Source organism: Podarcis melisellensis (assembly GCF_964234715.1).
Source record: "Podarcis melisellensis genome assembly, chromosome: Z".
Classification (NCBI taxonomy): Eukaryota; Metazoa; Chordata; class Lepidosauria; order Squamata; family Lacertidae; genus Podarcis; species Podarcis melisellensis.
In genome coordinates, this window is record NC_138547.1 from 49,786,207 (window position 1) to 49,804,198 (window position 17,992).

Sequence of the window (17,992 nt, forward strand, 5' to 3'; positions counted from 1 at the left end):
TTTGGTTAATTGATGTGGTTAATTATTTTTTTTTTAAAAGAAAAAACTTAAGACTGAGTTTTAGCACACATGAATAACCTTTGGACTATAATGTCACTGAAAAAGAAAACTATCCACATTTATTATGCTATTTATAACAAACTTAGTTGGTCTCTAAGGTGCTACTGGACAATTATTTAATTTTTATATATATTTCGACTGTGTCAGACCAAAATGGCTACCTACCTGAATCTATGCTATTTTTGTAATAGATAAAGGACAGGAGAAAACTGGGCCAACTTATTTGTAGACCATCATTCCTGTTTATAAAAACCAATAATAATAATGAATTGAAAATCTTTGGAAAGATTTTTCCTCCCGAAGCATTTTAAAAGACATTGGGTAGTGAGCGGGTGCTTCCTGCTGAGACCTTGGCGTACCGCCATCAGTCAAACCATGCTGGCCAACATGACCAGTTGTCTAACTCAGTGTAACGCAAGCTCATCTAGGGACCTAGGAAGCTGCCTTCTACCAAGTCAGACCATTGGACCTATCTAGCTCAGAAGTGTCTACACCAGGGGTCAGCAAACTTTTTCAGCAGGGGGCTAAGTCCACTGTCCCTCAGAGCTTGTGGGGGGCCTGACTATATTTTGAAGAAAAGAAAAGAAAAAAAGAACAAATTCCTATGCCCCCCAAATAACCCAGAGATGCATTTTAAATCAAAGCACACATTCTACTCATGTCAAAACACCAGGCAGGCCCCACAAATAACCCAGAGGTACATTTTTTTAAAAAGGACACATTCTACTCATGTAAAAACATGCTGATTCCCAGACAGTCCGTGGACCTTAGTTTGCCTCCCCTTGCTTTTAGGAGCTTGTCTCCATGGCTTCAGAACGATTATAACTATAGGCTATGTAGACTGTTACATTGGACCGACCGTCAAGGTCCATTTTCTGCAGGGAATGGAAGTGAGAAGGAAAACTCATTCCAGAACCCCACACCCCCTGCAGCAAAATCTTTATTTTATTCCCGATGTCCTCCATGCCACCCCAACTCCTTCTGGTGTCCAAGAACAAATTTAGTTCCCAATCCCTAGTTTAACTTTCCCTGCATTCTTTCTGAATTTAAGACGGTAAAGCAACTAAGAGACTTGTAGAGCTTCTAGTTGCTCCTGGGTTCAAAAGTTTCTTGCTCTCCAGTCTGAATAATGCAGAACCTAAGCAGATCAACCCACCGACCCTTATCCTATAGAAAATGTAACACAATATTGCGTATTTTTCCGACTATAAGACACCCCATGTATAAGACGCCCCCTATTTTTGGGGACTCCAAATTAAGAAAATACCCCTCAGAAATACCTGTGTATAAGACGAGCTCTCAATTTTAAAACCTTTTTTTGGGGGGTTAAAAAAAAACTCCTAGTCTTAGACAAGGAAAAAAATGGTAAATGTTGGACTATTATCATGGACAGTGCTACTTGTTTGGAAGGACCACCAGTGTTTTAATATGCATGGCACTTACTGAGACACGGCTAAAATAAAAGAAGACTGCTCTGTGCATCTGAAGAGACATTTTTAATTGCCAAAGGTCACACACGTACACCACTGGAGACAATTTCTAGCATTGCTTTTGATTTAAAGTGGTATGGCAATAGAAGCATCAAACGGAGTAAAGTAGACATATTAATGTGATGGTGCCAAGCATTCCCCCAAGTCATGAGACGGAGCCTAGTACCTAGGGATTATAAATGCACAAGGCCGCCATGGTCTCTTCCCTGGCTGTTCAAAGCTATGGGTGCATGAAGGGGAAGAGCTGTTCCCTATCAAGAAATTGTGCCTCCCAGTCAAAGCCTGACAGGGGTCCAAGCACACAAGGCCTGATCTAGAAAGGTTGGGAGATCTCGGTCTCTTCAGCCATAGTATTCGGGGCCATTGTGAGGAGAGTGGCTAGGAAGAGGCAGTGTGCTAAAGTGGTGCGAGAGATCGGCTAGGTGGGTGTTCAGCACCCTGAGCTCCTGGCTGATGTTGTCAACGCTGCACCGCATGGTTTGGAAGGTGTGGAGCAATTTCTCCAGAACACAGGGGTCTGTCGCCATAGTCACCGGCTGGTTATTTGGCAACCTCCGACTGATAGTGGAACGGGAGGTATAAATATAACCTGGGCCAATCCTCTGAGGGGATGGGAAATTAAAGCACCGGAGAGGGCTGACAGCCGTCCCATCTCCCTGCCGTGAAGCTTCCAGAGCAAAGTTGCGCAGGAAACCACCCTTAGCTCCCTGGTCTTCCCCGAGATCCCGAGGCGGAGGAAGCATGCTTGGGGAGCAGGTGCCATCCATTAAATCGGTGTGGAAAGGGGTAGTAGGAGAGTCGCCCGAGGAGCGAGAGGGAGCGCGAATCCGGGACATCGGATCGTATCCGAAAAGGATCTTCCTTGCGACGGAGGAGGCGGGCTGGAAATCCTGAGGGCAGAAAGGCGAGGCAGCGGGAGACGAGGGGCCGAAGATGGAGGGTGGCAACTCAGGTAGGAAGGTGTAGGAGGCCGGAGGCTCTGCAAAGGAAAACATGCGTGTCTGAAGCCAGGGGCGTATTTGCGCAGAAGGTGAAATATTGTCAAACAGAGCTAGTCGACACGTAACATTTAGTGTGCTCTACGTAACAGCGATGGGGAGGGGAAGACAAACCATTCAGACTTGTACTAGACTAGCAGGGACGTCCAACTCTCAGTAGATTGTGATCTACTCACAGTGTAAAAAAACTGGCAGGGATCGACCTGTTGTTGTTGAGCAGGCCAAAGTTGTTGAGCTTTTTTTTCAGAAGCAAATAAATGAATAGAATGGAATATATGAATGAATAAAACGGAATATATGAATGAATGAAACTGAAGGAGCATTGCGATATGCACAGAATATAATCAAAAGTTGATTATATAAAACACAGCTTAGGGCCCTGAATCTGCAGTCCGATAGTAGAACTTAATTGGATGGTCCACTTTTCGTTGCTAGGAGGCAAAAGTTGCCGAGCTTTTTGGGAAAAGCAACATTATTGAGCTTTTTTAAGGAAACCAATGTTGTTAGGCTTTTCTTTGGAAGCTTTTCTTAGGAACTCACAGTGGTCAAGCTTTTTATTAGGAAGGAAGCAGTTGTTCAGCTTTTTTAAAAAAAATTGGGGACAAGGAGACCAGATACCAGCCAGGAACACCCCGCGATCTACCAGTAGATCATGATCTACCTGTTGGACGTGCCTGACGTAACACTGAGTGTGCTCTACGTAATAGCTAAGGGGCGGGGGAGACAAACGATTAAGATTTGCGCGAAAGGGATTAGTCGTACGACAATCAGCCTACAGCATTAACCTGGAGGGAAGCCCTCCAGGAGAATCATGTTTCCAATCACGTGCATTTGACATCGAATGTAGCAGCCAAGCAACCCACTCACCTGTGGCTGTTTGTAGAGAGAGATGCCTCCACCAGGTGCCTGGGTCAAACTCCTTTTTCTGCTAAGGTAGCCCCTAAGTCCTTCTCCAGGGAGACAAATGCCCAGGACATCTCATCCGAAATGTCTCTTTTTTGAGAGGTGACAGAGGGTGTGTCCATCCTGCTCAGAAGGGTAGAGGATGTGCTCCTTGCGCACCGGGGCAAGGAGGGGAGATGATTGAGGCATTCATTCCGCATTGTTTTAAGTTTCCCTAGGGGGGACCAAAAGTGACTCTTCGTCCCCTAAGCAACTGCGCATACAATGAAACCAGCTTTTCAGGGGAACTTACACCACTCTCTTCCTAAGTCAGAGGTCACAACACCTGAGAAATCCATGTTCCCCCTTCATATTAGTAGAACCACAAACTTCAGAAGTGCCAACTTAGCAGTGTTCCAGAGGCATCAGACATGGGAAATAAAGACTTAACTAATATATATTTGTTAATTGATTTTCAAATTGAGCCTCGTTCCAAAATTTTGCAATACAGTCAGAACATTGGTTTTCAACATTGGTATGTCAAAGTTTAAAACTGACCAATTGTCCTTTTGAAAATCTGATGGTGCACCTGATGAAAATCTGATAAACTTATTGAGTTGATGAAAGTGTAAACAACATTAACCTTCAAGGGCACAATACAGTTTGTTTTTGAGGCAAGAGACTACTTGATTCAAAGAGCTAAATTTCATTCACATAAATAGTACATTTTGTACTGCACAAAGTATGTGGACCGAAAGACTACTGTGCTGAAAAAACTGGTATGGATGAGTACGAGGTAAGATGTGTTTATGCTTGGGAAGTCAACAAGGGCATAACAGAACCTGGGCCTATTGGGCAAATCAGTATAAATCTGTAAAAGTACAGAATACCGTATTTTCATGTGTATAAGATGCCCCCATGTATAAGATGACCCCTATTTGTTTGAGCCCCAAATTCAGAAATAAATAATGGCAACATTCTGTGTACAAGACAACCCCCAATTTTGAACTATTTTGGGGGGAAATATAGTCTTATACACGGAAAAATACAGCAAGTTGCTTTAGGGTGTTGATGCGAAGACAAGCCTACAGAATGCCATGTGATAAAAACAACACCAAATTACCAATTACTAATTTTAAAAAAAATCAAAGGGGTAGGTGTGCTATTTTTGCACGACCAAGTTTAATGTTCAAGACCAAGGAGCATTTAAGAAGCAGGGATCGTCTTCTCTCTGATTCCTATTTTAAATGATTAGTGGAAAGTAGAGCCCTCGAAGGATGGAATATAGTAAAGGCTGAGAATATTGTATCTAAAGCCCTGAGACTATTGGCTGCCGGCAGAAAGATATGCAGAGACAAGTCAATAAGAAGTCAAACCGTCTTTGTCTTTAATTACTCATTCTGATGAAACAAAAACCATTCATACATCACCTGCTATGCTGCCACAGTGGCGCTGTGGCCTAAACACCTGAGCCTCTTGGTCTTGCCGATTGGAAGGTCGGCGGTTCGAATCCCCGCAACGGCCTGAGCTCCTGTCGCTCTGCCCCAGGTCCTGCCAATCTAGCAGTTCGAAAGTACGCCAGTGCAAGTAGATAATAGGCACCGCTGCGGCGGGAGGGTAAACAGCGTTTCCGTGCACTCTGGTTTCCACCACGCGCCGGAAGCAGTTTAGTCTTGCTGGCCACATGAGCCAGAAAACTGCCTGTGGACCAATGCCGGCTCCTTCGGCCAGAAAGCGAGGAGCGCTGCAACCCCAGAGTTGCCTTGGACTGGACTTAACCGTCCAGGGGTCATTGACCTTTTTACATACCTCTAAGTCCTATCTCTAGCCCCTATCCCTATCCCCTATCCCTATTTATTTTTTATTTCATTTATACCCCGCCTTCCCCGGTGGCTAACGTCAAGTATAAAAACAATTCATTAAAATACAACTTAAAAACAGGATTAAAATACAACTTAAAATGCAGCCTCATTTCAGTGGAAGCCCAGATCAAAAACTGTTTGGGGAGAGAAAACGTCAAATCTTCATCAAGGCCAACTATCCAGACTGGTCCTATGTGGGCCAGAAAAAAGCCAGGGAAGTCCCAAATAGGGGTTCCATCACATAAGGAAAAGGAAAGAGGGGAAGTGGATCAGGCTGATTCCAAGCCAAAGGCCAGGTGGAACAACTCTGTCTTACAGGCCCAGTGGAAAGAAATCAGATCCTGCAGGGCCCTGGTCTCATGAGGCAGAGCGTTCCACCAGGCTGGAGCCAGAGTTGAAAAGGCCCTGACTCTGGTTGAGGCTAATCTAACTTCCTTAGTGTCAGGGAAGAGTTAGAGTTAGGAGTTTCCAGTTTCCCAGAGGGAGAATGTTTTCCCCAAGGGGGGGAGGAGAGCAGTGCATCTAACAGAAGAGAGCAACAGGAACAAGAGGGAGGGACTGGCTGTTCCCAGAAAAGGCAAGGGTTAAGTTCTAGTTCAGATTCGGAGGAGAGGAGATACAAGCCAGCTCTAGCCAGGAGGTTAGAAAAAAGAGCGGGAAAGGGAAGGGAAGGGCGCCTTCGCCATTTTGAGGGTGCCTGGTCACAGAGAAGCAGAGCTCAGAAGGTATCTGAAATAAGTGACTCTGAGGAATAGTAGTTAAAGATAAGAACCATTTATAAGTTTGTTAATACGCAATAAAAAGCTAAAAAAAAGAACAAGAAGTGTTTGTGTGGTGATCTGAAGAGGACAACGACCAGTCCTGACACCTAGGGCCCGGGACCTCTAGAGTATTGCTATTTATGGACCTTAAGGTTCTCCGTGGGGCATACCAGGAGAGACGATCCCGTAGGTACGAGGGTCCTATGAGCGCCGCAACCCCATAGTTGCCTTGGACTGGAGTTAACTCTCCAGGGGTCCTTGACATTTTTACCTATCCCTAACCCCTATCCCTATCTCTAGCCCCTGTCCCTAACCCCTATGAGCACCGCAACCCTAGTCACTTTGGACTGGACTGAACAGCACAGGGGTCCTGTACCTTCACCTTATGCTTCCTATGTGAAAACTATTAAGAAACTGCGCTGATTTTGTTCACTGACTAGAATTGCTGAGAAAATAAATGTCAACATAATGCATAAATCAACGGCATTATACATGTTTGACCACATTTAGACATGGGACATTCCTGAAAGCTCATCTGTAACAGCAGATAAATGCATCATCCTCCAAAGGCTCTGGCAACCATTATTTCCATTTTATACTGACTTGTTTTTAAGAGGAGATTTAATTATTGTTTGATTTTTATATCAGAGTTTATATTTGATGTTAGCCGCCCTGAGCCCGGTCTCGCCCGGGGAGGGAGGGATACAAATAAAAGTTGTTTATTATTATTATTATTATTATTACTCTTTCCAGTGAGGAAAACCCTTGAGCTAGACCCAGGAAGGGGAGAAGGGTGGATCAACAGGCGAGCTGATCACCTTTCGCGCAGGTTCTCTTACCTTCTTTGGTCTTTGGAGCAGCTGCCGCCAGTTCTCTCTCTGAGGAGGGGTGCAGCATGGCCGCCGGGCCAGGATCCTGACCCTCGGGATCCTCCAACCTCTCCTTTGGTCGGCACACTGGGTCACTTTGCTTTTTGGCAACGTTAAGGACATTCGGGGTGATGGACGGGCGCTGAATTGGTGCTGGTTTGGAGACCAAAACAGGAGATGGTGGCCACTGTCTTTTGGGTGAACTTGGATGAGACTTTTGTCTGATAAGAAAAAGGGATCGATCAGAGAACTGCACGGCACAGAAACATGTACGGCTACCGTATTTTCCCGTGCATAAGACGACCCCTATTTTTTGAGCCCAAAATGAAGAAATAAATAATGGCAACATTCCATGTATAAGGCGAACCCCAATTTTAAACTTACAAAATGGGGGGGGGGATACAGTCTTATACATGGAAAACTACAGTGTATTCTGGGGCAGGCAACTCCTTAGCTCCTAATTCTTTAGTCCAGATAGGAAGTTCTGACTCTGGGGTTAAGGCTGCATTTAAATAGATCCAGGTCTACTACCCCTTACAGCACTTTTTTACAACAGTGAAATAGAAGAGGGAAATTTGCTCAGAAATCTTTACTCACCGAAATTATAAGAATCAACAGAGCTTAGAAAATTACTGTATATTTCAATAGCCTTAAGAACAACTTAGCAAGGGAAATCATACCTAAACTGGGAGCTGGGGGCCCTGTAATACAGTGGTTCGGCTGCTTCCTCCTGGGCCGTGTCCAGAAAGTGGGGGGGGGACCCCTGGGCTGTCACTTGTGGGGTGCCTCTTTCCCCATGCTTTTAAACATCTATATGAAGCTTCTGGGAGAGATCATCAGGGGGGTTGGGCTGGGCTGGGGGTTCATCAGTATGCAGATGATACCCAGCTCTACCTCTCTTTTAAATCAGAACCAGCGAGGGCAGTGAAGGTCCTGTGTGAGTGTCCGAGACGGTTGGAGGATGGATGGCGGCTAACAGATTGAGGTTGAATCCTGACAAGACAGAAGTACTGTATTGGGGGGAAAGGGGACCAGCTGCACAGCCTGGGGGTGATCTTGGACCCATGGAGGTGCAGGTCCATTCTGTTTCCAGGGCAGCTCCATCTGGTACGCAGGATAAGACCCTGTCTTGCCACAGTGCAGCATGCTCTGGTTATCTCTCGCTTGGAATCCTGCCATGTGTTCTACGTGGGGCTACCTTTGAAGGTGACCCGGAAACTGCAATTAATCCAGAATGCGGCAGCCAGACTGGGAACTGGGAGGGGCTGCTGAGACCACATAACACTGGTCCTGAAAGACCTGCATTGGCTCCCAGTACATTTCTGAGCACAATTCAAAGTACTGGTGCTGAAACCCCTTGAAACCCCTCAACTGCCTCGGCCCAGTAGACCTGAAGGAACGCCTCCACCCCGGACACCGGGATCCCTCTTCCGAGAGCCTTCTGGCGGTTCCCTCCCTGCGAGAAGCGAGGTTACAGGGATGCAGGCAGAGGGCCTTCTCAGCGGTGGCACCCGCCCTGTGGAATGCCCTCCCATCAGATGGAAAAAATTAAACAACTATCAGACATTTAGAAGACATCTGAAGGAAGCTCTGTATAGTGAAGCTTTTAAAATTTGATGAATTAATGTATTTTAATCTTTTGCTGGAAGCTGTCCAGAGTGGCTGGGGAAACCCAGTCAGATGGGCGGGGTATAAATAAATAAATAAATAATAATAATAATAATTAAATTTTCATTTGGATTTCATACTAGCACATGCAAGAAGCTAAAGGAAGATTATGGGCTGAATCTGACCCCACTGAGTTTGACAGGAAGGCTTACAAACCAAGGTGTCAACCCACCCCCACTTCCTCAGTTCTGCCAGCTCCCGTCCATAACAATATAGCATTTCTGCTCACGTAAAGGTAAAGGTAAAGGACCCCTGACAGTTAAGTCCAGTTGCAGATGACTCTGGGGTTGCAGAGCTCATCTCGCTTTACTCGCCGAGGGAGCAAACATTTGTCTGCAGACATTTTTCCCAGGTCATGTGGCCAGTGGCTTCCAACAAAATATTAAAATACAATGATTCATCCAGTATCAAAAGCTTCCCTAAACAGGGCTGCCTTCAGATGTCTTCTGAATGTCATATAGTTGTTTATTTCCTTGACATCTGACGGGAGGGCATTTCGCAGGGCGGGCACCACCACCGAGAAGGCCCTCTGCTGCTTCCCTGTAACTTGGCTTCTTACAGGGAGGAAACCACCAGAAGGCCCTTGGGAGAGGAACCCCGGCGTCCGGGATGGAGGCGCTCCTTCAGGTCTACTGGGCTGAGGCGGTTGAGGGCTTTCAAGGTCAGCACCAACGTAATTGTCCCTTTGTTGACGAAGAGGAGAACAACCAAGGGGGGCAGGGAGGACCAAGCTGGTTTTACTCTAGAGTAAGATTCACAAAGAGGAGATGAATAGAAACCTGATTGCGGCTGGAGACGGAGCGCGTCTACCCACGTTGGCAGGAGAGGGAGACCGCCTGAGACCAGGCAAAGATGGCGACGGAGCGCGTCTACCGGTAGACGAGGGCTGCTTTGCGGGCTCCGATTTCTGTGGGAATAACAGACACATACTGGTAAGCTGCCACTTTCTAAAAGGCAATCAGGACATAAGGAAATGAGAAAAGCAACAAGCAATTTGTATTGTAAAATTATCCAATAATAATAATAAAAAAAATAAAAACAACATCCTGGGCCACTTCCAGCAGAATATTAAAATACAATGACAATTTGGACAATTCTGCAGCTGAATACAGCTGAATACAGGATATGTGAAGCTGCTTTAGGTGTTCTGAGCTCCGGCCAAAGGACTTACCTGATCTCCCAAAGACATGGCACAGAAGGATTTCTAAGTTAAATTCATAGATGATGACAGTATTGGACTTCAAATACGCTACCTGAAAGACACACTGCCCTTAGGAGCCTCCCAAAGTGGCTGGGGAAACCCAGACAGGTGGGTGGGGGGATAAATCATCATCATCATTATTATTTTAAAAAATTGTCCTGTAGCACCTTAGTTTGTTCTGGTCTCCAAGGTGCTACAGGACAATTTTTTAATTGTTTTATTAATTTCTACTGTGTCAGACCAACACAGGTACATCATCATCATCATCATCATCATTATTATTATTATTATTATTATTATTATTATTATTATTATTATTATTATTATTGTGATACCTCTACTTACATGCACCTCTGGTTACATATTCTTTGGGATATGGATGCAGCAAACCCGGAAGTATTTTTCTGCGTTTCGCCGCGCATGCCTACCAGAAGCGCTCTACCACGCCACACGCCTGCACAGAACAAGCACCTCTGGTTGTGGAAACCTCGGGATCCGACTGGAGCTCCAGAACACATCCCATCCGCAACCGGAGGTACCACTGTGGTGGTGGTGTTATAATATAAGGCTCTCCCTCCAGCCCTGTAAGAACTTTCTTGTTAAGTATATTAGCTCTTCAGTTTGAACAGATATTAGTAACTGAAAAAGACCGAAAAAACCAACACAAAAATGTAAGATTCAGATAGGTAGCTGTGTTGGCCTGACGCAGTCAAAATAATAATAATAATAAAAATTGTCCAGTCGCACCTTAGAGACCAACTCAGTTTGTTCTGGGTCTAAGATTTACGTGGGCATGTGCCCTTCTTCCGATACACAGAAACCGAAGTCTGTATAAGAACTAGCATGAAAGAGGCCTCCCAGCGTTCTCACAGGCCCATATAAGAGCAGCGCAAACAGTTGGGCCTGACGAGCGTTTACTGTTCCCAACCCTAATCCTGCGGAAAGCCATCTAATTGGATTTGAATTTGATCCTGACTTGTTTTCAGGAGGTACTGTATTTTTCGCTCTATAAGATGCACGAGACCATAAGACGCACCTAGTTTTTGGAGGAAGAAAAAAAGAAAAAAAAGATTCAGAATTTCAGAAGCCAGAACAACAAGAGCTTGCAGGGCAGCAGCTGAAGAAGGAGCACAAAGGGTTTTCTTGTGTGTGTGTTTCTTTGTGGCTGATTAGCTGCTCTCCCTGTGCAAAGGTCAGAGGGGGCAGGGTTTCTGTTGAGGCAGGTGATTAGCTGTGGGGGGAGCTTCTCAGAGCTTGCAGGGCAGTTTGATCCATCTTTTAGATTTAGGGGAGCTAGTCTCAAACGTTTGTTGGGGGAGACCTAGGTTTTTTTTGGGGGGGGGAGTTATTTGTCCTGTCTTCATGCTTTTTATGATGGAGGACCGCTGTAGTCACCCCCAACGACACGTTCTCAAGATGGAGGGTGAGGGAACAGCTGCAGTCGCCTGCGGTTCCTGCGCAATGTTTGCCATCTTGCCAAAGGTTGCAGGCAGCTTTACCTGCAGCAATTGCATGTTGATTTCCCTCTTAAAAGACAACGTCCAGCAACTGGAGGAATGTGTAGCTACGCTCCAAAGAATTAGAGAGCTGGAGCACTTCTTGGAAGCAGCAGAGCACACCATCTCCACCAAGGAGGAGACAGGGGACTCCCCTGAGAAGGAGGCTAGTTCACCAACACAGGAGCCAGATATATGGAGAAACGTGACTCAAAGAAGTAGGAGGCCCAGGGTTCGCTCTGATTGTTTAGAAATACACAATCACTTTGAGGTCCTCTCCCCTAGTATGGAAGACGAAAAGCAGACTCCATTTGGGGATCTCTCCCTCATTACAGTCAATCAGGTATATGAAGACGAGCAGCAAAGTCAGTCCTCAGGAAATGTGCAGGCGACCTTGGAACGGACAGCTCATGGAAGACCAGACCTAAGAGGAGGCATGGTGATAGGGGATTCCCTACTGAGGGGAACAGAAGCAGTGATCTGTGGGCCTGACAAGATGTCTTGGGAAGTGTGCTGTCTCCCCGGGCTAAGATCCAAGATGTAACTGAACGACTGCAAGGAATCATAAAACCCACTGACAAATACCCCTTCCTCTTGGTTCATGTGGGAACCAATGACACTGCAAGCAATAGCCTCCAGAAGATCAAAAGAGATTATGAGGCTCTGGGCAGGAAATTGAAGCAATTAAATGCACAAATTGTCATCTCATCTGTCCTCCCAGTTGAACGACGTGGCCCCAGGAGAGACGGAAAAATAGTGGAAGTGAACAGCTGGCTTCACAAATGGTGTAAACAGGAACGGTTTGGATTCTTAGATCACGGACTGCAGTTTCATGAAGATGGACTTCTGGCAAGTGATGGGCTGCACCTCACAACGGTTGGGAGGAATGTTTTTGTCAAAAATCTCAGAAACCTCATCAGGAGGGCTTTAAACTGACTAATGTGGGAGAGGGAGACAGTGCTCCTGAAGGTAGGAGTCTATCAATTGATGAAGATGATCATCCAAATGTCATAGACCAAATGGAGCAAACAGCACGCAGACCTAGTGGTGGGAGGAAAAAATCCTTAAATAAGAGACACGGGGGAATGATTAATGGACTTCAATGTCTGTACACTAATGCGCAAAGCATGGGAAATAAACAAGATGAGCTTGAGCTCTTGGTACAGCAAACTAAATATGACATAATAGGCATCACTGAAACCTGGTGGGATAAGTCCCACGATGGGAATGTAATAATGGAGGGATACAATCTATTTCAGAGAAACAGACCAGACAAGAAAGGAGGAGGAGTGGCGTTATATGTCAGGGATGTGTATACCTGTGAAGAGATCCAAGATTTAGAACCTCAAAGCCAAAGTGAGAGCATTTGGGTCAAAATTAAGGGAGAGAAGAATAACAGGGACCTCATTGTGGGAGTTTACTATAGATCCCCAAGCCAAACGGAGGACATAGATGATGCCTTCCTGGAACAGATGGCCAAGCACCCAGATATTTGTTGGATGTCAAACTCAGCCAAGAGCATAAGGTCAAACAGATTCCTCACTGGCCTTGCAGACAACTTCATTGTCCAGAAAGTGGGAGAAGCAACAAGAGGAACAGCCGTTTTAGATCTGGTCCTAACCAATGTTGATGACCTGGTTAATGGGGTAGAAGTGGAAGGATCATGTGAAAGGGCTGCATCAATAGGAGTATAGCATCTAGATCAAGGGAAGTAATAGTGCCACTGTATTCTGCTCTGGTCAGACCTCACCTGGAGTACTGTGTCCAGTTCTGGGCACCGCAGTTCAAGAAGGACAGTGACAAACTGGAACGTGTCCAGAGGAGGGCAACCAAAATGGTCAAAGGCCTGGAAACGATGCCTTATGAGGAACGGCTAAGGGAGCTGGGCATGTTTAGCCTGGAGAAGAGGAGGTTAAGGGGTGATATGATAGCCATGTTCAAATATATAAAAGGATGTCACATAGTGGAGGGAGAAAGGTTGTTTTCTGCTGCTCCAGAGAAGTGGACACGGAGCAATGGATCCAAACTACAAGAAAGAAGATTCCACCTAAACATTAGGAAGAACTTCCTGACAGTAAGAGCTGTTTGACAGTGGAATTTGCTGCCAAGGAGTGTGGTGGAGTCTCCTTCTTTGGAGGTCTTTAAGCAGAGGCTTGACAACCATATGTCAGGAGTGCTCTGATGGTGTTTCCTGCTTGGCAGGGAGTTGGACTCGATGGCCCTTGTGGTCTCTTCCAACTCTATGATTCTAAGAGGGATCGCTGCACAGCGAAAGCTGTTCTGGCTTCTGGGATAGCTACACAGCCTGCATTCGCTCCATAAGATGCACACACATTTCCCCTTACTTTTTAGGAAGGAAAAAGTGAGTCTTATAGAGCAAAAAATACGGTAATTTCATTATTGCTTGATTTTATACCAGTGTTATCTATTTGGTGTTAGCCTTCCTGAGCCCAGTTTCGGACAGGGAGGGCGGGATACAAATAAAAGTTTATTATTTTTTATTATTATTAACCAGACCCTGATAGATAGTGGGAGGGTGGGGCGAGGTTTCTCTCCAAAGGGTAGTAGCACTCAGTGGGTATGGTCAACCTGTGGGCGACTGTGAATGACTGCAATTAGTCCGAAAGGAAAAAGCAAGGGAGAGTATGCAGATGACCAAAAACAGCCGAAAATAAATAAAAAAATGGTCCAGTATGACCTTAGAGACCAACGAAGTTTGTTCTGGGTATAAGCCACAGATTGGGAATGCATGGTATAAGCTTTTGTGTGCATGCACACTTCTTCAGATACACTGAAACAGAAGTCACCAGACCATGATATGTAGTGGGAGGGTTCTCAGAAGGATAGTATGAGATGGGTGATTTTATGGTTCCAAAATGGAAACCTTCCTCTGCTTGTCCATATTGACTACAAGTATTAATCATGGAGGTGCAGGTCTGTAATCCTTTTTTATGGAAAGGTTCAGCCTTTCTGGCATCCTCTCAATATGGATAAGAAGAGGAAGGTTTCTGTTTTGGAACCATAAAATCCCTTTTTTTTCCAGAAAGGTTCGACCTTGCTGGCATTCTTTTAATATGGACAAACAGAGGAAGGTTTCCATTTTGGAACCATAAAATCACCCATCTCCTACTACCCTTCCAAGAGAAAACCCCGCCCCACCCTCCCAGTATATATAAGGGTTTGGGGGCTTATGTTTCCGTGTATCTGAAGAAATTTGCCTGCACACAAAAGCTTCAACCCATACCAAACTGAGTAGGTCTCTAAGGTGCTGCTGGACAATTTTGTTATTTTTTTTACAAAGATAGAAAAGAAGGTTCAGAAACAGGACTGTACTATTAAAAGTACATCACCCTTAAAACTGCAGTGAGAGAAGCACTGTTATTGCCCTATCAAAACTATCAAGAGATCCATCAGCTTTGAGGAAGCCATTGGTATTTTTATTGAACCAATGACCTGCCTGCAGTCATCGACCCAAATGCCGCCAACCCACCTGCGCCATTTCTGTTGAAACGTTTCCCGACGGAGAGCCGGCCGCCTTCAGTCGGTCTGTGCTGCGGCTGCGCATGGGCACTTTGGGTGCGTGGGCCGGGGAACTGACAGCACTGCCAGGAGCTGAACGGGGACAGAGGAGATACTCTATAAAGTTGGGAATTTGGCAGGGCAAACAGATCGCTGAGGGGAAAAGCAGGTGGGGAAAGAGGACAGAGAGAGAAGGAGAGACTCTCAACTCCAGCCCTCCAGATGCTTGGGACTAAAATGCCCATCATCCCTGACCACTGGTCCTGTTAGCTAGGGATGATGTGAGTTGTAGTCCCCAAACAGCTGGAGGGGGCCAAGTCTGGCCACCACTTAGTTAAGAGCAGGCATGGCCAAACTTGGCCCTCCAGATGCTTGGGACTACAATTCCCATCATCCCTTGCTAACAGGATGAGTGGTCAGGGATGATGGGAATTGTAGTCCCAAACATCTGGAGGGCCAGAGTTTGCTTATGCCTCCTCTAAACTGTGTTTTATATCATTGACTTTATTTTGCTCTATGTATATTGTCATGTTCCTTCGGTGCTACGTCTTATGGCTGACGCAAATAAAGATTTCATTCATTCATTCATTCATTCAAGAGATCCGGGAGACAGACCGCCACCATTTGAAGCACACAAACCGCAAGAGGGAAAAGAAGAGGGAAAAGAAAACAGAAGGAACAGGCCATTAAAATGAAATGCTTTCCCCACACAAGCAACAGCGAAAAATGTTTTTTGTTCTAGGTTACTTGTCCATGAGGAAGGCAGCCATCGTAATTCATCACGACTGTTAAATTAGGATTCTTTCATATATCTTTTATGAGAAGCTACCGTACCTTTCCGTGTATAAGACTAAGTGTTTATTGCTGGTATAATCTTAATATTTACAACCAGATGAAGGTTTCATTTTTGGAAGAATAAATTTTCAGAGTAGTATTTACAGTTATATGAAAAATGACTGATTTGGTTCTACTCTTAGAAATACATTGACAGATAATGATGAAATGATGGTGAGAGTTAATAAGTTTAACGCTTTCTATTTGGACAACTTTTCTGCTGTACTTGATTGGAAGGAGAAAAATAATCATTTCCATCATAACAATTTAAACCATTTATTTCACTAAAGCAATAACATGATAGCATAGGTATCCATGTTTGTTAACTGATGTGGCTAAACTTGTTTTGTTGTTTTTAAGACTGAGTTTTAACACACATGAAAATCTTAAAAACAAATCCTTCTTTCCTGATGAACAGCCTTTGGACTATAATGTAACTCAAATAGAAAATCTTTAGTAAGGTTATATCCTCCAAAAGCCTTTCATTTAAAAAATCTGATTTAAATCAAAATAATCCGATTCAAATAAAAAAAATGATTTTATTTATTTATTTTTAAAAATCATTGATTTTTATCCACCCTGGTTAAGAAAACAACATAGCAGCTGTGTTTGAAATGCAATGTGGCGGGGGGAAAGGGCTGTAAGGGAAGGCATTCCAGCTTCTTATGCAATCAAAAGGAATTCGGGCAAAATCTGCTGTCATGCAGGCATGTAATTTGTACCTCCCTGGCACACAGGACCAATATGGTTCCCACAAGGGATTTTCACCAGTGTCCCAGAAAGAACACAGATTTTCAAATTTCCAGCAGCAGGTCTAGCTGCAGAACAGTGGTCCCTTGATTCTCAAATGCCTCGGTTCTCAAATGCCAAAACCCGGTAGGAAGCGTTCTGGTTTCCGGACGTTTTTCGGAAGCTGAAGGTCCGACATGGCTGTCAGCAATTATTTCTGGGGCGCTTGCGCCAACAAGAAGCCACGCCTTGGTTTTTGAACATTTGGACTTCTGGACTGGGTGAAGTTTAGCATATTGTTTTTGCACTTCTTTTGGCATTTTTGTTTTTTTTAAAGGCTTTTTCAGTTGATTTGTTTTTGTGACTGTGTGAACCCAGTTCAGCTCCTGATGGACTGATTGTGTGACTGCAGAAATGGATAAAAGCCCCCCATCCAAACAATGACTTTAGCTACGGATGGATGGATTGTTTTGGAGCAGACTTCCAGAACGCTTTAAGTTTGAGAACCAAGGTTTAGGGAAGTTTTTAATGTTTAATGCTGTTTAATGTGTTTTTAATACTTGGCTGGGAGGAACCCAGGGTGGCTGGGGAAACCCAGCCAGATGGGCGGGGTATAAATAAATAAATAAATAGGTACCACTGTTCTCAACGTGGCTTGTGACAGCCCGGTTCCATGATGCCAGGCGCACGGGCAAATCCCACTCGCCATTGCAGTAGCATGTGTCACACTGGGCCTGGAGGGGTTGCTGTGCTAATACAGTGGTCCCTTGGTTTTCAAACTGAATCTGTTCTGGAAATCTGTTCCAAAACAAAAGTGTTCGAAAACCAAGGCGCTCTTTCCCATAGAGAGGAATGAAAAACAAATTAACACGTTCCAGGCTTTGAAAAACAACCCCTAAAAACAGCCATTTCACATGAATTTTGCTATCTAACAGGACCACTGAATCATCAAATGAAAGCAGTAAGCAATGTACTGTATTATAAAAGAAATAAAACAGCATGGTAGGTGATAAAATTAAAATTACTGTACTTTTCTGTGTGTAAGACTAGGGTTTATTTATTTGAAAATTCATGCAAAAATGGGGGGTTGTCCTATACACGGATACAATCTCCCCCCGTTTTCTTAATTTGGAGTCCCCCAAAATAGGGGGTGTCTTATACACAGAAAAATAAAGTAATTTTTTTCTGACCTGCACTGATGATAGTCATTGTTTGGATGGGGGGCTTTGATCCATTTCCGCAGTCACACAATCCATCCATCCATCCATCCATCCATCCGTAGCTAAAGTCACTGTTTGGATGGGGGGCTTCTATCTATTTCCGCAGTCACACAATCAATCCATCAGTAGCTGAACTGGGCTCCACACAGTCACAAAAACAAATCAACCGAAAAAGCATCAAAGCCAAATAAAGAGCAAAAAAAAAAAAAAAAAAAAAAAGTGCCAAACTTCATCCGTTCCGAAAGTCCGTTTGACTTTCCAAAATGTTCAAAAACCGAGGCGCGGCTTCCGATTGGCGCAGGGGCCCCAGAGTAGCCGACAGCCGAATTTGATGTTCAGCTTCCGAGAAATGTTCGAAAACCAGAACACTTCCTTCTGGGTTTTCGGCGTTTGGGAAACAAGG

At 44.7% G+C, this 17,992-nt stretch overlaps 1 protein-coding gene across 1 annotated transcript in view; it reads right to left on the reverse strand.

Moving 5' to 3' along the window:
* The window catches only part of MAP7D3 (MAP7 domain containing 3), a 77,714-nt gene that overhangs the window by 28,813 nt on the left and 30,909 nt on the right, over positions 1-17,992 (reverse strand). Inside the window, exons 10-12 of the mRNA XM_081896215.1 lie at positions 14,778-14,899; positions 9,370-9,497; positions 6,893-7,143 (exon numbers count right to left, since the gene is read on the reverse strand). Coding sequence (XP_081752341.1) covers positions 6,893-7,143; positions 9,370-9,497; positions 14,778-14,899 — 501 coding nt within the window. The remainder of the gene's footprint in view (positions 1-6,892; positions 7,144-9,369; positions 9,498-14,777; positions 14,900-17,992) is intronic.